The following is a 13541-nucleotide window of genomic DNA, read 5'->3' on the forward strand; positions in this document are numbered from 1 at the left end:
AGAGGTGAAGGAGGCACATGAATTTTGTCTCCATAGATTTGCCACTTATGGCATCTCTTAGCGTAGTTGACACAGTCTCCTTCCATAGTGGACCAATAGTACCCGAATCTCATAATTTGCCTGGTCATTGTAAAGCCGTTAGCGTGTGCCCCACAGACACTTTCGTGGACTTCTTCCAAGATTTTCTTAGCCTCTACAGCGTCTACACATCTTAGTAGCACTTGATCTTTTCTTCTTTTGTACAGGATACCCCCATCTAGGACATAGTCGATGGCCAATCTTCTTAGCGTTCTTTTGTCATTCTCGCTTGCCTGGTCCGGGTACTCACGATTCTTCACGTATTGCAATATATCGTGATACCAAGGGTGATCATCTTTCTCTTCGTCTTCTTCAATATTGTAACAGTGCGCCGGAACTTCATAAATGCTCATCCGGATGGGTTTGACATCTTCTTGTTTGTTCACCTTGATCATGGAGGCTAAGAAAGCCAAAGCATCAGCCATCTGATTTTCGTCTCGTGGAAGGTTGTGGAAGGCAATGTCATCAAACTCTTTAATCAATTCAAGGACCAGCTTCCAATAATCGATTAACTTAGGATCTCTAGTCTCACATTCTCCCTTGAGTTGATAAATCACTAGCGCAGAATCCCCGAACACCTCTAGCACTTTAATCTTGTGATCTATGGCTGCGCGGATGCCTATGATGCACGCTTCGTATTCCGCCATGTTATTCTTACAATCAAAATCCAATTTACTAGTGAATGGATAATGATCTCCATTTTGGGATACCAATACGGCCTCGATTCCATTACCCACAGCATTTGATGCCCCATCGAAGTTCAGTTTCCAAGGAAGTTCTTCCAGAGCCCCCTCTTCAGTGGTAGCAACACACATTAGGTCTTCATTCGGGAAGTCGAAGTTTAAAGGCTCGTAGTCTTCCAAAGCTCTACTGGCTAAAAAATCTGTTATTGCACTTCCTTTTACTGCTTTCTGGTTCACATAGACTATGTCGAATTCAGAAAGTAGAATCTGCCATCGGGCCATCCTTCCATTCAAGGCAGTTGACTCCATCATGTACTTTAAAGGGTCCAATGTTGATATGAGCCAAGTGGTGTGACACAACATATACTGCCTCAGCCTTCGGGTTGTCTAAATTAGGGCACAACACAACTTCTCTATCAGCGGGTACCTTGTCTCACATCCTGTGAACTTTTTACTAAGATAGTAAATGGCCTTCTCTTTCCTGCCTGACTCATCATGTTGACCCAATACGCATCCCATGGAATTCTCGAATATTGCCAAGTACAGTATCAACGGCTTATCGGGGTTAGGTGGCGTCAGCACCGGGGCGTTGGATAAGTACTGTTTGACCTTGTCGAAAGCCTTTTGGCATTCTTCATCCCATTTTCCTGAGTTATGTTTCTTGAGGAGGCGAAAGACAGGGTCACATTTCTCGATCAATTGTGAAATGAACTGAGCAATGTAATTAATCTTCCTCGAAAGCCTCGAACTTCTTTCTGAGTGCGCGGCGGGGATAGATCTTGTATGGCTTTAACTTTGTCTGGATTGATCTCAATCCCTTTCTCACTAACCACGAATCCGAGCAACTTTCCAGACTTAGCTCCGAAGGTACATTTGGCTGGGTTGAGTTTTAGCTGGAACTTCCTCAACCTCAAGAACAATTTCCTCAAGACTTGTATGTGCTCCTTCTCTGTTCAAGACTTTACGATCATGTCATCGACATAAACCTCGATTTCTTTATGCATCATGTCATGAAAAGGGGTTACCATGGCTCTTTGATAAGTTGCCCCCGCATTCTTCAATCCAAACGGCATCACCTTGTAGCAGAACGTGCCCCACATGGTTACAAATGTGGTTTTTTCCATATCTTCAGAATGCATCTTGATCTGGTTATATCCCGAAAAATCATCCATGAATGAAAACAGTGAATGTCCCGCCGTGTTGTACACTAGGGTGTCGATATGAGGCAATGGGAAATTTTCTTTTAGGCTGGCTTTATTCAAATCTCTGTAGTCCACACACATTCGCACCTTTCCATCTTTCTTAGGGACAGGAACGATGTTGGCTACCCAATCTAAGTATTTTACCACCTTCAGAAATCCAGCGTTAAACTGCTTTCAAACCTCTTCCTTTATTTTTAGCAAGACATCGGGCCTCATTCTTCGCAGTTTTTGCTGAACTGGCTTACACTCTTCTTTTATAGGAAGTCAGTACACCACGATGTCAGTGTCCAACCCAGGCATATCTTGGTATGACCATGCGAAGACATCTTTGAATTCTTGAAGTAATTCAATGAGGTCTCGCTTCATTTCTGCAGTGATACATGTTCCGATCTTCACCTCTTGTCCTTCTCCTAAGCTCACAATTTCGATTGATTCTTTGTGAGGTAGGATTTGTTTCTCGTCTTGTTCTACCATCCTCAACAAATCAGGAGATAAGTTACAGCCTTGGTCATCTTCAAAATCCTGAGAATCATCCATACATACATCTTGCTCGAAAGGAAATTCTAAGTCGCTAGCAGTGTCACTCGTATCATTAATATCTAGGGACCTGTTATGAGGACGAAGGCAGATACAAAGAATCAAAAGAATTCGAAACATTTATTTGCGTGATATGATTATGAATGACGAATGAAAGAATATTTAGAGGAATGTTTCAAAAAGAATTCGAAAGTAATCATTTGTATGGTTATGAATGGAATTGAAAAGACGAGATAACATTTGCTCAAAAATGATAATAACCGTGTATTTTATTGAAATATCGTTTTTAAACATCAGCCTATTTCACAAAAGATTCTTATCACTCCTAGGCCTAGAGCAATAAGTGTGTTTTAGACATTACTTTGAATCCGTTCTAAAAACTATAGGGATCTCTTCCACAGTCCAGTTGTCCAGAACACTTCCAGGCGTGTAGGGGCAAATGTCCGACAACTTTTCTCTTCCAGTCCCCTCTTCGTACAAGACGTTGATGTTCAAACTTTCCAGGCTTTCTTCTATAGCTCCCATCATTGGTGTGTCTCTCTTGGGATGAGTGATTCCCTCGGACACAAATGTTTTCGATATGTGGGGGAACGTCATTGGTTCCCACTTGATTTCCTCCCGTTAATCGAGCTCTGCTTCTTTCTTGCTTCTTTTCCAGCTCCCTTCTCCGTTGTTTAACATCCAGCTTAAATTCTAGGCCGAAGCGGTCTCTCTTGTCTTTCAGCATAGGCGTTTCAGCCCTTTCTTGCAAATGTTTCCCAAGCCCCCTTCCGGGTAGGGCCCCTTTTCCAATCGTCAACTAGAGGCTCATGCTCGTGGTTTTGGATAATTTCGGCACCAAAATTTTGCTTCCCTTGGCGATGAACGTCGCGTTAACAAATTCTAAAGATCGAAATGAGCATTCGATTGCTTCATCATCTATCTCCAAATAGGGTGCATTATTGCTCACAGTTGCAATAATATCTTCTTCAGCCTTGATCGTTATCAACCTCCCCTCCGATACTAGCTTCAACTTTTGATGCAACAAGGAAGGCACTGCCCCAACTGAATGTATCCAAGGCCTCCCCAATAAGCAATTGTATGAGGACTTGATAACCATCACGAGAAAATCCACCTCATATGTGTTTGGCCCAATCTGGAGAGGTACCTCGATTCTGCCCATCACTTTTCTTTCCGTGCCATCGAATGCCTTCACGATGTTCTGGCACTCCTTCATGTGAGAGCTGTCTATAGGTAATCTGTTCAACGTGGTCAATGGCAGGACGTCCAAAGCTGATCCATTGTCAATCAGTACGCCTGGCAGCGTGTACCCTTTACAGCGTGTGGTGATATGCAGAGCTTTAGTCGACCTCATGCCCCGGGTGGTATCTCGTCACCATTAAAGAAGATATAATTGTCGGCATTTATGTTGCTCACCAACCGATCCAGCTTGCTAACAGATATATCATTGGCAACATATGTCTCGTTTAAGACCTTCATTAGTGTGCTACGATGAACTTCCCAGCTTAGAAGTAAGGCCAGTACTGAAATGCGGGCTGGTTGTTTACGTAGCTGTTCCACCACACTGTATTCGCTATGCTTTAGGAATTTTAAAAACTCCTTGGCCTCCTCTTCGTTAATTGGCTCATTAACAAGTTTGGTTGCTTTTCCCTTCATTTTCTCGACCACCTGGGCTTTTCCTTTTGTGGGTTGTTCCTCCTCATTCACCGTATCATAATGCCTCCCGCTACATGTATAGGAACCTCTGTCTTGATCCCCTCTTGAAGCGCCAACCAGGCTCTCTTTTCCCGGTATCTTCACACTGCAATGATAATTCTATGGGACCTTTTTGCTGTCTTTGTAAGGGAAGACTGCAGGTCTTTGGATTATGACCCTCGGTGGCATTTGTACTCCAGCTTCATTATTTTTGGGTCTCGAAATGATCACCACGGGATAATTAGGTTTTTGATTCTGCGCCTTTGATTCTCCCTCGGATGCGCATACATTTCCCTCTATGGGGCTTTTAGCTTCTTCATAGAATTCTGTTTCTTTGTTATCTATCATGTTCTGCACGAGGGCCCTGAATTCGACACATTCTTGGATTTCATGCCCCACCTCGTCATGAAACTCACAGTAGTTTCTCTCTTCTTCGGATTCTTCCCTTGGATCCAATGCTATCAATCCTCTCTTGGTCATCTCTTTCCATACCCGCCTCAACGGGGTCTTGACTTCTGCCACCTCGTACTTGGTCTTCTTGTTCAAGCCTTCACTTATACCATTCACTCCTTGGTCGGTATGATTGGGGAGTAGGTTTCCTACTACATTGGGCGTGGCTGGATCATCAAATCTCACGATTCCCACCTTAATGAGTCTTTCGACCACTTTCTTGAACGCAGTGCAATTTTCGATTGAGTGCCCAGTAATTCCTATGGTATTCACATTGGGCATTTGTGTCATACCATTTGGGATACGGGGGCTGCAGTGGCTCCAGGTAGAAAGGGGATACTACATGAGCGTTGAACAGGTTCTGGAACAACTCCCTATACGTCATGGGTACAGGGGTGAATTATGGCCTTTCTTTATTCTTCCTCATATTGGATTCTTGTCTTACAGAGCTTTGTTGATTGGTAGTCACCGTTTTGGGTTGATTTACGGTAATTGACTTGGACTGCCCTTTGTTGAATGTGCTCGTGTTGTTTACTTCATTGTCCCTTTTTCTCGGGGCTAACTTCCTAGCACTCTCTCCCGATTCTATCTTGCCGCTCCTTACAGCATTTTCGGTCATTTCTCTCGTCATCACTATGTCGGAGAAGCTCTTGGTGGCGCTTCCCAACATATAAGTGATAAAAGGGGCTTTCAAGGTGTTAATAAAGAGTATTGTCGTCTCTTTTTCTAGAAGCGGCGGTTGAACTTGTATGGCCACTTCTCTCCACCTTTGTGCGTACTGTCTGAAGCTTTCATTTGACTTTTTCTCCATATTCTAGAGAGTGATTCTATCGGGGGTCATGTCCGTCACATGACTGTATTGCTTCATAAAGGCCTGGGCCAGGTCCTTCCACGAGTTAATCTTAGAGCGGCTTAATTTGTTGTACCACTTAGACGCCGCCTCGACCAGACTATCTTGAAAGCAGTGGATTAATAGCTGGTCATTGTTAACATATCCCGTCATTCGCCTGTAGAACATAGTGATATGAGCTTCAGGGTAACTTGTTCCATTGTATTTCTCGAATTCGGGCATTTTGAATTTAGGAGGAAGAACTAAATCTAGGACCAAACTTAGGTCCTTGGCATCAATCTCTTAATGATGATCAGCGCTTTCCATGGCTTTAAATTTCTCCTCAAGCCATCTACACCGTTCTTCCAATTGTTTTTATGAATCCATCCTCGCCTTTTCTTCTTCAGCAATTTCATCCAAGTCGGGAACGGGTGGATAGTTCGGGTTGTTGACAAAGTTAGAGCCTGAGCCGATTTGGAGGTTCATCGGTATTGAAGCTCCAGCCTGAACCGGCTGGGGCATGATCGTGACAGATGGTTTCGGTAGGTTAATTTCAAGCTTCATCGGTACATGCATCGGAGTGAAGCTAGGGGGTATTGAGGATCTTCGTTAGTTTCTTCAATTCTGTCCATGGGGCCCTTTCCCTTATCCGTTCCTCCTAATAGCAATTAGGATAACTGACTCATCATTTCCCTTTGGGACTCCATCATTTGCTCCTTCATCTCTCGCTGAATCTTGGCTAGCTGCTCTTGCATCTGAGACTGCATTTGTTCTTGCATGCCTTTTTGCATCTGCTCCAATTCTCGAGTCTCTTATCCATTGATTTTTTCCTTGTATCGTAGGGGTGCGTGGTTGGTTGGTTTTCGTTGGTTTCCAAGTTACTGAAATAATTTTTAGTTAATTAATTAGAAAACTCTTATGGCTTTTAATGCATAATGATGTGATGTAATGAAAATGCATGAATGCAAAAGAGACATAAATTTTGATTCAACTGCCCTTAGAAAATTTCACTTGAAAATAAAATCTTTTAAAAAAAGTCGAGTTACAAATAAAATTTCGTTCTAACACTTAAAGTTCTAATTTTTCTAAGCAACGAGGCCAGCTCTTGTCCGCGCTCCGACTCTAACTCATATTTCACGCTCAGTGTGTCCGCCTGAACCGCTAAAGTTTGCAAGTAGTCTGCTACCTCCCAAATCTAGGTTATGGCTTCCCCCATGAGGTAATCTCTATTTCTGACTTGGTCTTGCGCATGGTGAAACTGCTCTTTCCAACGATCCTCGTTTGCTTTAAAAAACTGGATCCGCATCTCGCAGTTTTGCAGCGACGCCTCTAACTCTTCTATTTTTCCTTTCATTTCTTCTATCTTGCTCAAGCTTGCCCTCAATTCCATCGCAGTGTTGTGGTTTCGGTATTGATGCAGAGACTTCTCGAGTTCTGTCACTCTAGCCCTTAATTCCCCTCGCTCATTTCTACTTTCCGACAGACTTTTCTCCAAATCTTCGTTTTGTGCCTGAGCTTCTCAGAATTTCCTTTCCCGCCGGTCGGTACTAGCCTTTTCTTCTCGAATTTCATGGCGCCATTGTTTGGACGTCTTACCTAACCCCGCAGTTCTCATAGACAGACGCAGCTTCTTATAGTCAGTCTTCAAGCTGTCTAGGTCTTCTTCGGCCTTAGTTTTCCCTTTTTTCCGCTTTTCAACCTCTGACCTCTGGATATCAGCTTCTAACCTTAGGTGCATATTTTCTTCCTCCAATTATTCGATCTTCTTCCCAAGCTCTAAACTCTTCTTCTCGAAATCTTGTCTTATAATCTCCAATTCTGATAGGGCGACTTGTAATTGTTCCCCGACAGGTCGAGCACTCTCCAAGCTTGGCCAAGGAATATTGTCATTAATCCTCTTCTTAAACCACTCGCTGTACTCGGGTGTTACCATGGAACCGACGGCTAACCTTTTCATCCAACAAGTTTGCTTCCAAGCATCTGATAATTACCGAACTCTCTTCTTATAGTGAGCACCTTTAAACGAGAATTCACTCTGAGCAAGTCCGTAAGTCGTGGGTACAAACTGCCTCGACTTATATTGCCTCAAGGCTAGCAGTGGAGTATACCCGGTAGCTCCCCAAATTCCTAACAACGGCATCCAATCAAAGTTACCACATCGGTACATGATCTCATCAGGAACCATCCAATAAGCTCTCCACTCGATATCCTCCTCCTTGAGGTTTTGAAGAATATCCATCCACTTCTCCTCCGAGATATCCTCTCTCCTCTGTATAGCTGCCTCTTCTTTCAAAGGGGAATAACCTTCGGAAAAGACTCGATAGGAAACCTTGTCTACCTTCCAAAAGTGCTCATGAAACCATACCATCAATAGTTGAGCACATCCAATAAATTGCCCCTCGCTTGTCTTCCGACATGAGCTCAAAGATCTGAACGTTTCTGCCAATATTGTCGGTACCGGTGTGATTCCCTTTTCAAGGCGATCGAACAAGTCAATGACCGCCTCGTCCACATGCCTCAAAGCCTTAGGAAAGATCACTAATCCGTAGATGTTTAAGGCAAATATATCGACCCTCTTTCTTTCATCTGGATGCGTCAAGATCAAATCTCGTAAATTCTCCCAAGGGATACATTTGCTATCTCCTTTTTGCTAAATCCGAGCGGTGACCCAAGGCTCGCTCTTCCCAGAAGTGCTCATCAGTTTCTTCACGAAAGCCTGATTACTAAAAACCTGGGCATAAGTCTTCCGAACCTGAATCTTTGGACACCTAAGCAGCGTAGTGTATTCCTCCAAAGTAGGTACCAAATCCACTTCTCCAAAAGTGAAACACTTGTACGCGGAATTCCAAAACTGCACCAGGGCTCGGAACAAATGCTTATCCACTCTAATGTCTAGCAGGTAGGATATGTCACCGTAGTTTTGGTAAAACAACTGCTTAATCCCTTCATCCAAACTAGCCCAAATGTCTCTCAACTCTTGCAGCTCATTCTGTACTACATTGACGCGAGTGAAATCCTGCAGCTCCGATACATACCCTTCTGCCAAGCTATCCCCCCTCTCAGATTGTAGCCTCTCTGACCAAGCACGAACGGCCGCATTATCCTCGACTTTAATAAGAAATTCATTCTCCATGTCAAATTTTCTAACTTAGTAATTGAATGCGGATTAATGCCTCCTTTAATATGCAATGTCATGCAAAAAAGATAATCAAAACAAAACACCGATTAGTATCAAATAATAGCGATAAAATACAAGCATATAAACAATAATTATAGCGCATATACGGGTAAGTACTAAGGCTCGACACAACTTCACCCAAGGATAGCTCCTAAGGTTCACTATATGTGGTTTAGTTCTAGGAAAAGGGGTACCCGAACCAGCCGATTCCTCAATCCTCACCCATTATAGGCTCATATAGATCGAGCTCGGTTCGGGGGGATACATTTCCCTATAACCATGCGGAGATGAAAATCTCACGAAATCATAGGTACGTATGTACCCCGGAAGCAATCCACTAGCCCATGCGGAGGTGAAAACCTCACGAAAGCGTAGTTTCTTACTCCCACTTGGAAGGTGTAACCACAATAGTCATGCAATGGAATGCAGTGCTATTCTACAAGACCCTCACAAACATACAATCAAATGCAATAGAAAGATACATGATTTTTTTTTAAAATAAATTTTCGGTCTTTTAACAAAAGAATAGTAAATAATCGATTTTTATGGCTTGACTCTCAAGTTCCGTCCCCAATGGAGTCGCCAAGCTGTCAAAACCATCCCTCGATTTAAAATTTTTAATTTTAATGAAAAATGGTGGAATCGACTTTTTGGAAAATGAAAATATGGAGTCGCCACCGATCTTTGTTTTGGTGTGATCGGATCACCTAAGAATGAAGTCATAACCTTTTTAGTTTACTAAAACAAAGATTTTGGTTTACGAATTTTTGAGAAAACAGGTTCGGGAGTCGGTTACGCATGAGGAAGGATTAACACCCTCATTACGCCCAAAATTGGTACCAAATCGATTAAATACTATCCTTGTGTCTAAATTAAAAGTTTTTGAAATGTGGTTCCTTTTATAACGTTCGAGTAATCCGAGTTGGTTGCCAAAATTTCTTCTTTCGATGTCCGAAAGTATATAATTTGAGAATTACAGAAGGATACTCAACTATTTAGTCCAACGAAAAAAACGAAACCCAGCACAGTAGGGTACGATTCCTTGAATTTCCAAATATTGACCATTATCTTACTTTATAAAATACGTGTGAAAATTTTGAGGAGATATTCGATTATTTTGGACAAATGAACAAGCGCAACCCAGCACGATAGGGCTCGATTCTCAAATCGCCGAACATTGAACATCATCTTTGTTTTTAAGTATTTTTTTTAAAACATGAGTGAAAAAGTAAAGGAATGTTCGATCATTTTGAGCAAACCAGAAACCACAACCCAGCACGATAGGGCATGATTCCTGAATTGTCAAACGCCGAATATTGCCTTCGTTTTAAAAATTTTTAGAAGATATGAATGGAATTTTGAAGGGAAGCCCAATTATTTTGAGCAAACGCAAAATTGCAACCCAACACGTTAGGGTACGATTCCGCGAATTGCTAAATATTGAACCTCGTCTTTATTTTGAGGAATTTTAAAAGGCGTGAGTGAAATTTTGAAGTGATATTTGATTATTTCGAGCAAACGCGGAATTACAACCCAACACGTTAGGGCGCGATTCCGTGAATTGCCAAACATCGAATCCCGTCTTCGATTTGAAGAATTTTTGAATGAATGATTATAAAGCTAGTTTAAGACGTATTAATTCGATTTGAAATAAGACAAAATCAATCATAAGATTCGGGTTTTATAGAAAAAACCATATTTCAAAAACTAAGATGGAAAATGATGATATGAGGTAATAGACATATACGAGATGTGATCAACTAACATATTAATAATTAAAATTAGCTAACCTAAAAGTGTAACCCGATTGCAATAATGCATGGAGAATAATTACTATGAAACAATGAATAAATGAATAATGCCACGATAACATGCATAGGAAATAAAATGATTAATACTAGATACGCAAGCAAGATGTAAATCGAAGACATAACATGGTATAAAACTATTTTTAAATGAAGACGAATAAATGGACACATAACATGTGGGTTGACAAATTTATACGAGAACTATGGGTAACTATATAGTTTTGGAATAAATATTATAGAATGAAAGTTTAAATCAAATTGCATGTAGGCTATTCTAGACACAAATTTATTTAAAAATTGACAAAGTACATGATAGTTTAAATAATATATAATACAAAAGAATAACAAAGATATACGACAAAACATAAATACACATAATATATTTATAAAACATATGTACATATAAATAGCTTTGAAAATAATCATTAAATTAATAATAATATATATAAAATCTTAGGTTGGTCTAAAATTATATACTTACCTTTATATCAAAAGATTTAAATAAGAGGCTATATAACACACGAAAGTAATATAGAATGAAAATATTGAAACATAATCATTTTATAACTACAAAGATGGAGTTTCCAAAATAATTTCATGTATATACATATATAAAGAAAATACTTGAATAAATCATAAAGCAAAAAGTATTTCAAAAAAGGAAAATAAAAAACTATTAAAGTAATAAGTGTATTAGCATGTATACCTATGAATTTAAAAGCAAATACATGTAAAATAACATAGAAATGATAATATTTTAGGCTTAAATTAATTTTATAATAGATTACATAGTAGATTTAAGAACATGCTCACATACGTGGAAAACTATACGTACAAAAATACATAGATTTAGAGATACATAATGGATGAAGCATAGGCATCAATAAATATATATACATACTGTAATAATAATTTAAAAGACATATTATATAGGATTATGTAAAAGAATATAAAACAAATTTAAGAGGAAATACGAGTACAAAATGATATGCGATTAATAGTTTATACAAAGTGGAATTAGCTTTATTACAAAGTACCTATATATATATATGTAATTGTGTATGTATAAGAACATTTATATAATAAAAGAAAAAATAGTATGCAAAATGTGAAAATATGATTACCAAAATTATAAAATAAAAAATAAGTGATACCAATGATACAATTTATGCAAATAAATGAACATGAATAGAAACATGAAATGAATCTAAAAAAAAAAAAATCGAAATCAAACTAAAATAAAAATTTAAATAATATAAACGGTTAAAATACAAAAGGGCCGGCGCGTAATGTACACAAATATGGAAGGACTGAAACAGGAATTATTCTAGGCTCCAAAATGCTGCGCTTCATTATGGACTAAAATGAAATGCACATAAATTATAAGGGTCGAATTTAAAAAAAAAGGAACAAAAAAAATAGCAGCCAATTGAGTCATTACGCAAATAGGGAGGACCAGACGCATAATTACCCCTCAAAGACCCAATGCGCGAGTTTGAACCTAGCGCGGGTCGGGTTATTGAGTATTGGGCTGCCACATGGTGTCGTTTTGAGGCCATTGACATTGGCCAAAACGGCATCACCTAATCCTTCCTTTTAATAGCCTAAACTAACCCTAATGAAACGGTTAGCCGCTCACACAAAGAAAAAAAAAAGGAGAAAAAACCAAAGTTTTCCCCCTTTTAATGTTCAGCCGATCAATGGTCTCCCCAAATGACTGTTCTTCTGCCTCTTCTTTCGACCCATAGAGTTGTCAATCGAGGTTTCATTGAACCAAGGGGATTCATGGGTCTCGCTTACCAGCCCCAAATCAACACTGTATTTCGACGGTAGTGAAACAAGTGGGGACTCGAACGTTTCGGAACGCAGGTAAGCTTCGTCACTTTCTTTTTCTTTTTGATGATAAAATAACAGAGGAATTGAGTAAATAAAAACAAGAAGAGCAGAGAATTAAAAAAAGGGAGAAGGGAAAATCACCTTCTTTTCGTCTATTTTTTCTTTTGCTTTGCTATTGCGTATGTATCTCTTTCTATTTTCAAAAGGGGGAACCCCTCTTTACAATTAAAACAAAGGTTTTATAGCCGAAGAGAAAACCAAAAGGACAAAATAAAAAATTGAAATATAAATTTCATTCCTCTCTCTTTCCTTCGTTTGTTTGTATTTGCTATGCGTTTGTATGTTTTTGCAGGTATGGGGAGTGTGTATGAGGGCTGGGCGCTGGCGCTGGAGGGTACGGAGACTGGGGCGATGTAGCTGCTGAGGCGCTGGCACCATGCGAGGTCTGGAGGCTGTAGAGGGTTGCGGCGCAAACGAGGAAGGGATGACCTAGGGTTGCTGAAACCTTTTGGGCCATTTGGGCTCATTTTCAGTATTGGGCCATCAGATTTGGGCTAGAGGGACTGTTTTGGGTATTTGGGTTTGTAATAGGACATTATTGGCCATGTAATATTTTTTGGGTTTTTAATTATATTTATTTATTTACTTGGTTTGTTTGTAACGGGCCTGGGCATATTTGGCCCACTATACCCCCTTCTAACATTTTTCCCTTATCGGTAAACTTCCTTTCGTTTTCCTTTGATTCAGTCTGTGAATCCTTTATTCAATCGTCGCTACTGCGATTTCTTGGTTCTTTAATTAGCTTGTAAGTAAAAATTTGCATCCTTTTAACTTTTGGTTTGAGTTTAGTGATGTTAAACTGTAGTGATTAATTGGCGGATTCTGTGATTAGGTGAAGGTTATGAGGCGGAGAATTGCATTCCAACAAATAGTGTGCGTTAGAGGTGGTTTGTCGTCGGTGGTTATAAGTCAGCTTTGTGTTGGTTCTTGTTGACAAATTCGTTAATCAAACTTCTAAATCGGTGTTGGGTATTTTGTTTTTAGGTTTCTAAAGGCTCGGGATTGTTTTCGCATCGAAACGAATCAAGTGTGCACTCCTAACACGAAAAAATCAAGCTTCTGCGAAAGCCGAAAAAGCATTCTGTCGACGCCACACGGACGTGTGCTTGACCGTGTGGCTGGCTATGTGTGAGACACAGCCGTATGTTTGACAACAGCATGGCCATGCGCAGGACACGACCGTGT

The 13541-nt window shown here is 40.2% G+C and overlaps 1 protein-coding gene and 1 long non-coding RNA gene across 2 annotated transcripts; one reads left to right on the forward strand and one right to left on the reverse strand.

Moving 5' to 3' along the window:
* Positions 1-3850: 3850 nt before the first annotated feature.
* Positions 3851-5456, reverse strand: LOC128285376 (uncharacterized). The gene is made up of 3 exons (XM_053022884.1): positions 5091-5456; positions 4391-4984; positions 3851-4294 (listed from the first exon to the last, which is right to left on the reverse strand). Exons 1-3 carry the CDS (start codon positions 5454-5456, stop codon positions 3851-3853), a joined length of 1404 nt encoding a protein of 467 aa, XP_052878844.1.
* Positions 5457-12095: 6639 nt separating this feature from the next.
* Positions 12096-13088, forward strand: LOC108477312 (uncharacterized). Its single transcript, XR_001870235.2, has 2 exons — positions 12096-12329; positions 12649-13088. It is a non-coding gene; the product is annotated as an uncharacterized LOC108477312 (long non-coding RNA).
* The last annotated feature ends 453 nt before the right edge of the window (positions 13089-13541 follow it).

The sequence above is a fragment of the Gossypium arboreum genome, chromosome 12 (assembly GCF_025698485.1).
Source record: "Gossypium arboreum isolate Shixiya-1 chromosome 12, ASM2569848v2, whole genome shotgun sequence".
In the NCBI taxonomy this organism is placed as follows: domain Eukaryota; kingdom Viridiplantae; phylum Streptophyta; class Magnoliopsida; order Malvales; family Malvaceae; genus Gossypium; species Gossypium arboreum.

Coding starts and splice junctions, on each gene's coding strand:
- LOC128285376 (XM_053022884.1), bottom strand. CDS start 5,456: ATGGAGAAAAAGTCAAATGAAAGCTTCAGACAGTACGCACAAAGGTGG. Junction 4,985..5,090: donor CTACCAATCAACAAAGCTCT/GTAAGACAAGAA, acceptor ACGCTCATGTAG/TATCCCCTTTCTACCTGGAG. Junction 4,295..4,390: donor CCAAAAATAATGAAGCTGGA/GTACAAATGCCA, acceptor TGCAGTGTGAAG/ATACCGGGAAAAGAGAGCCT.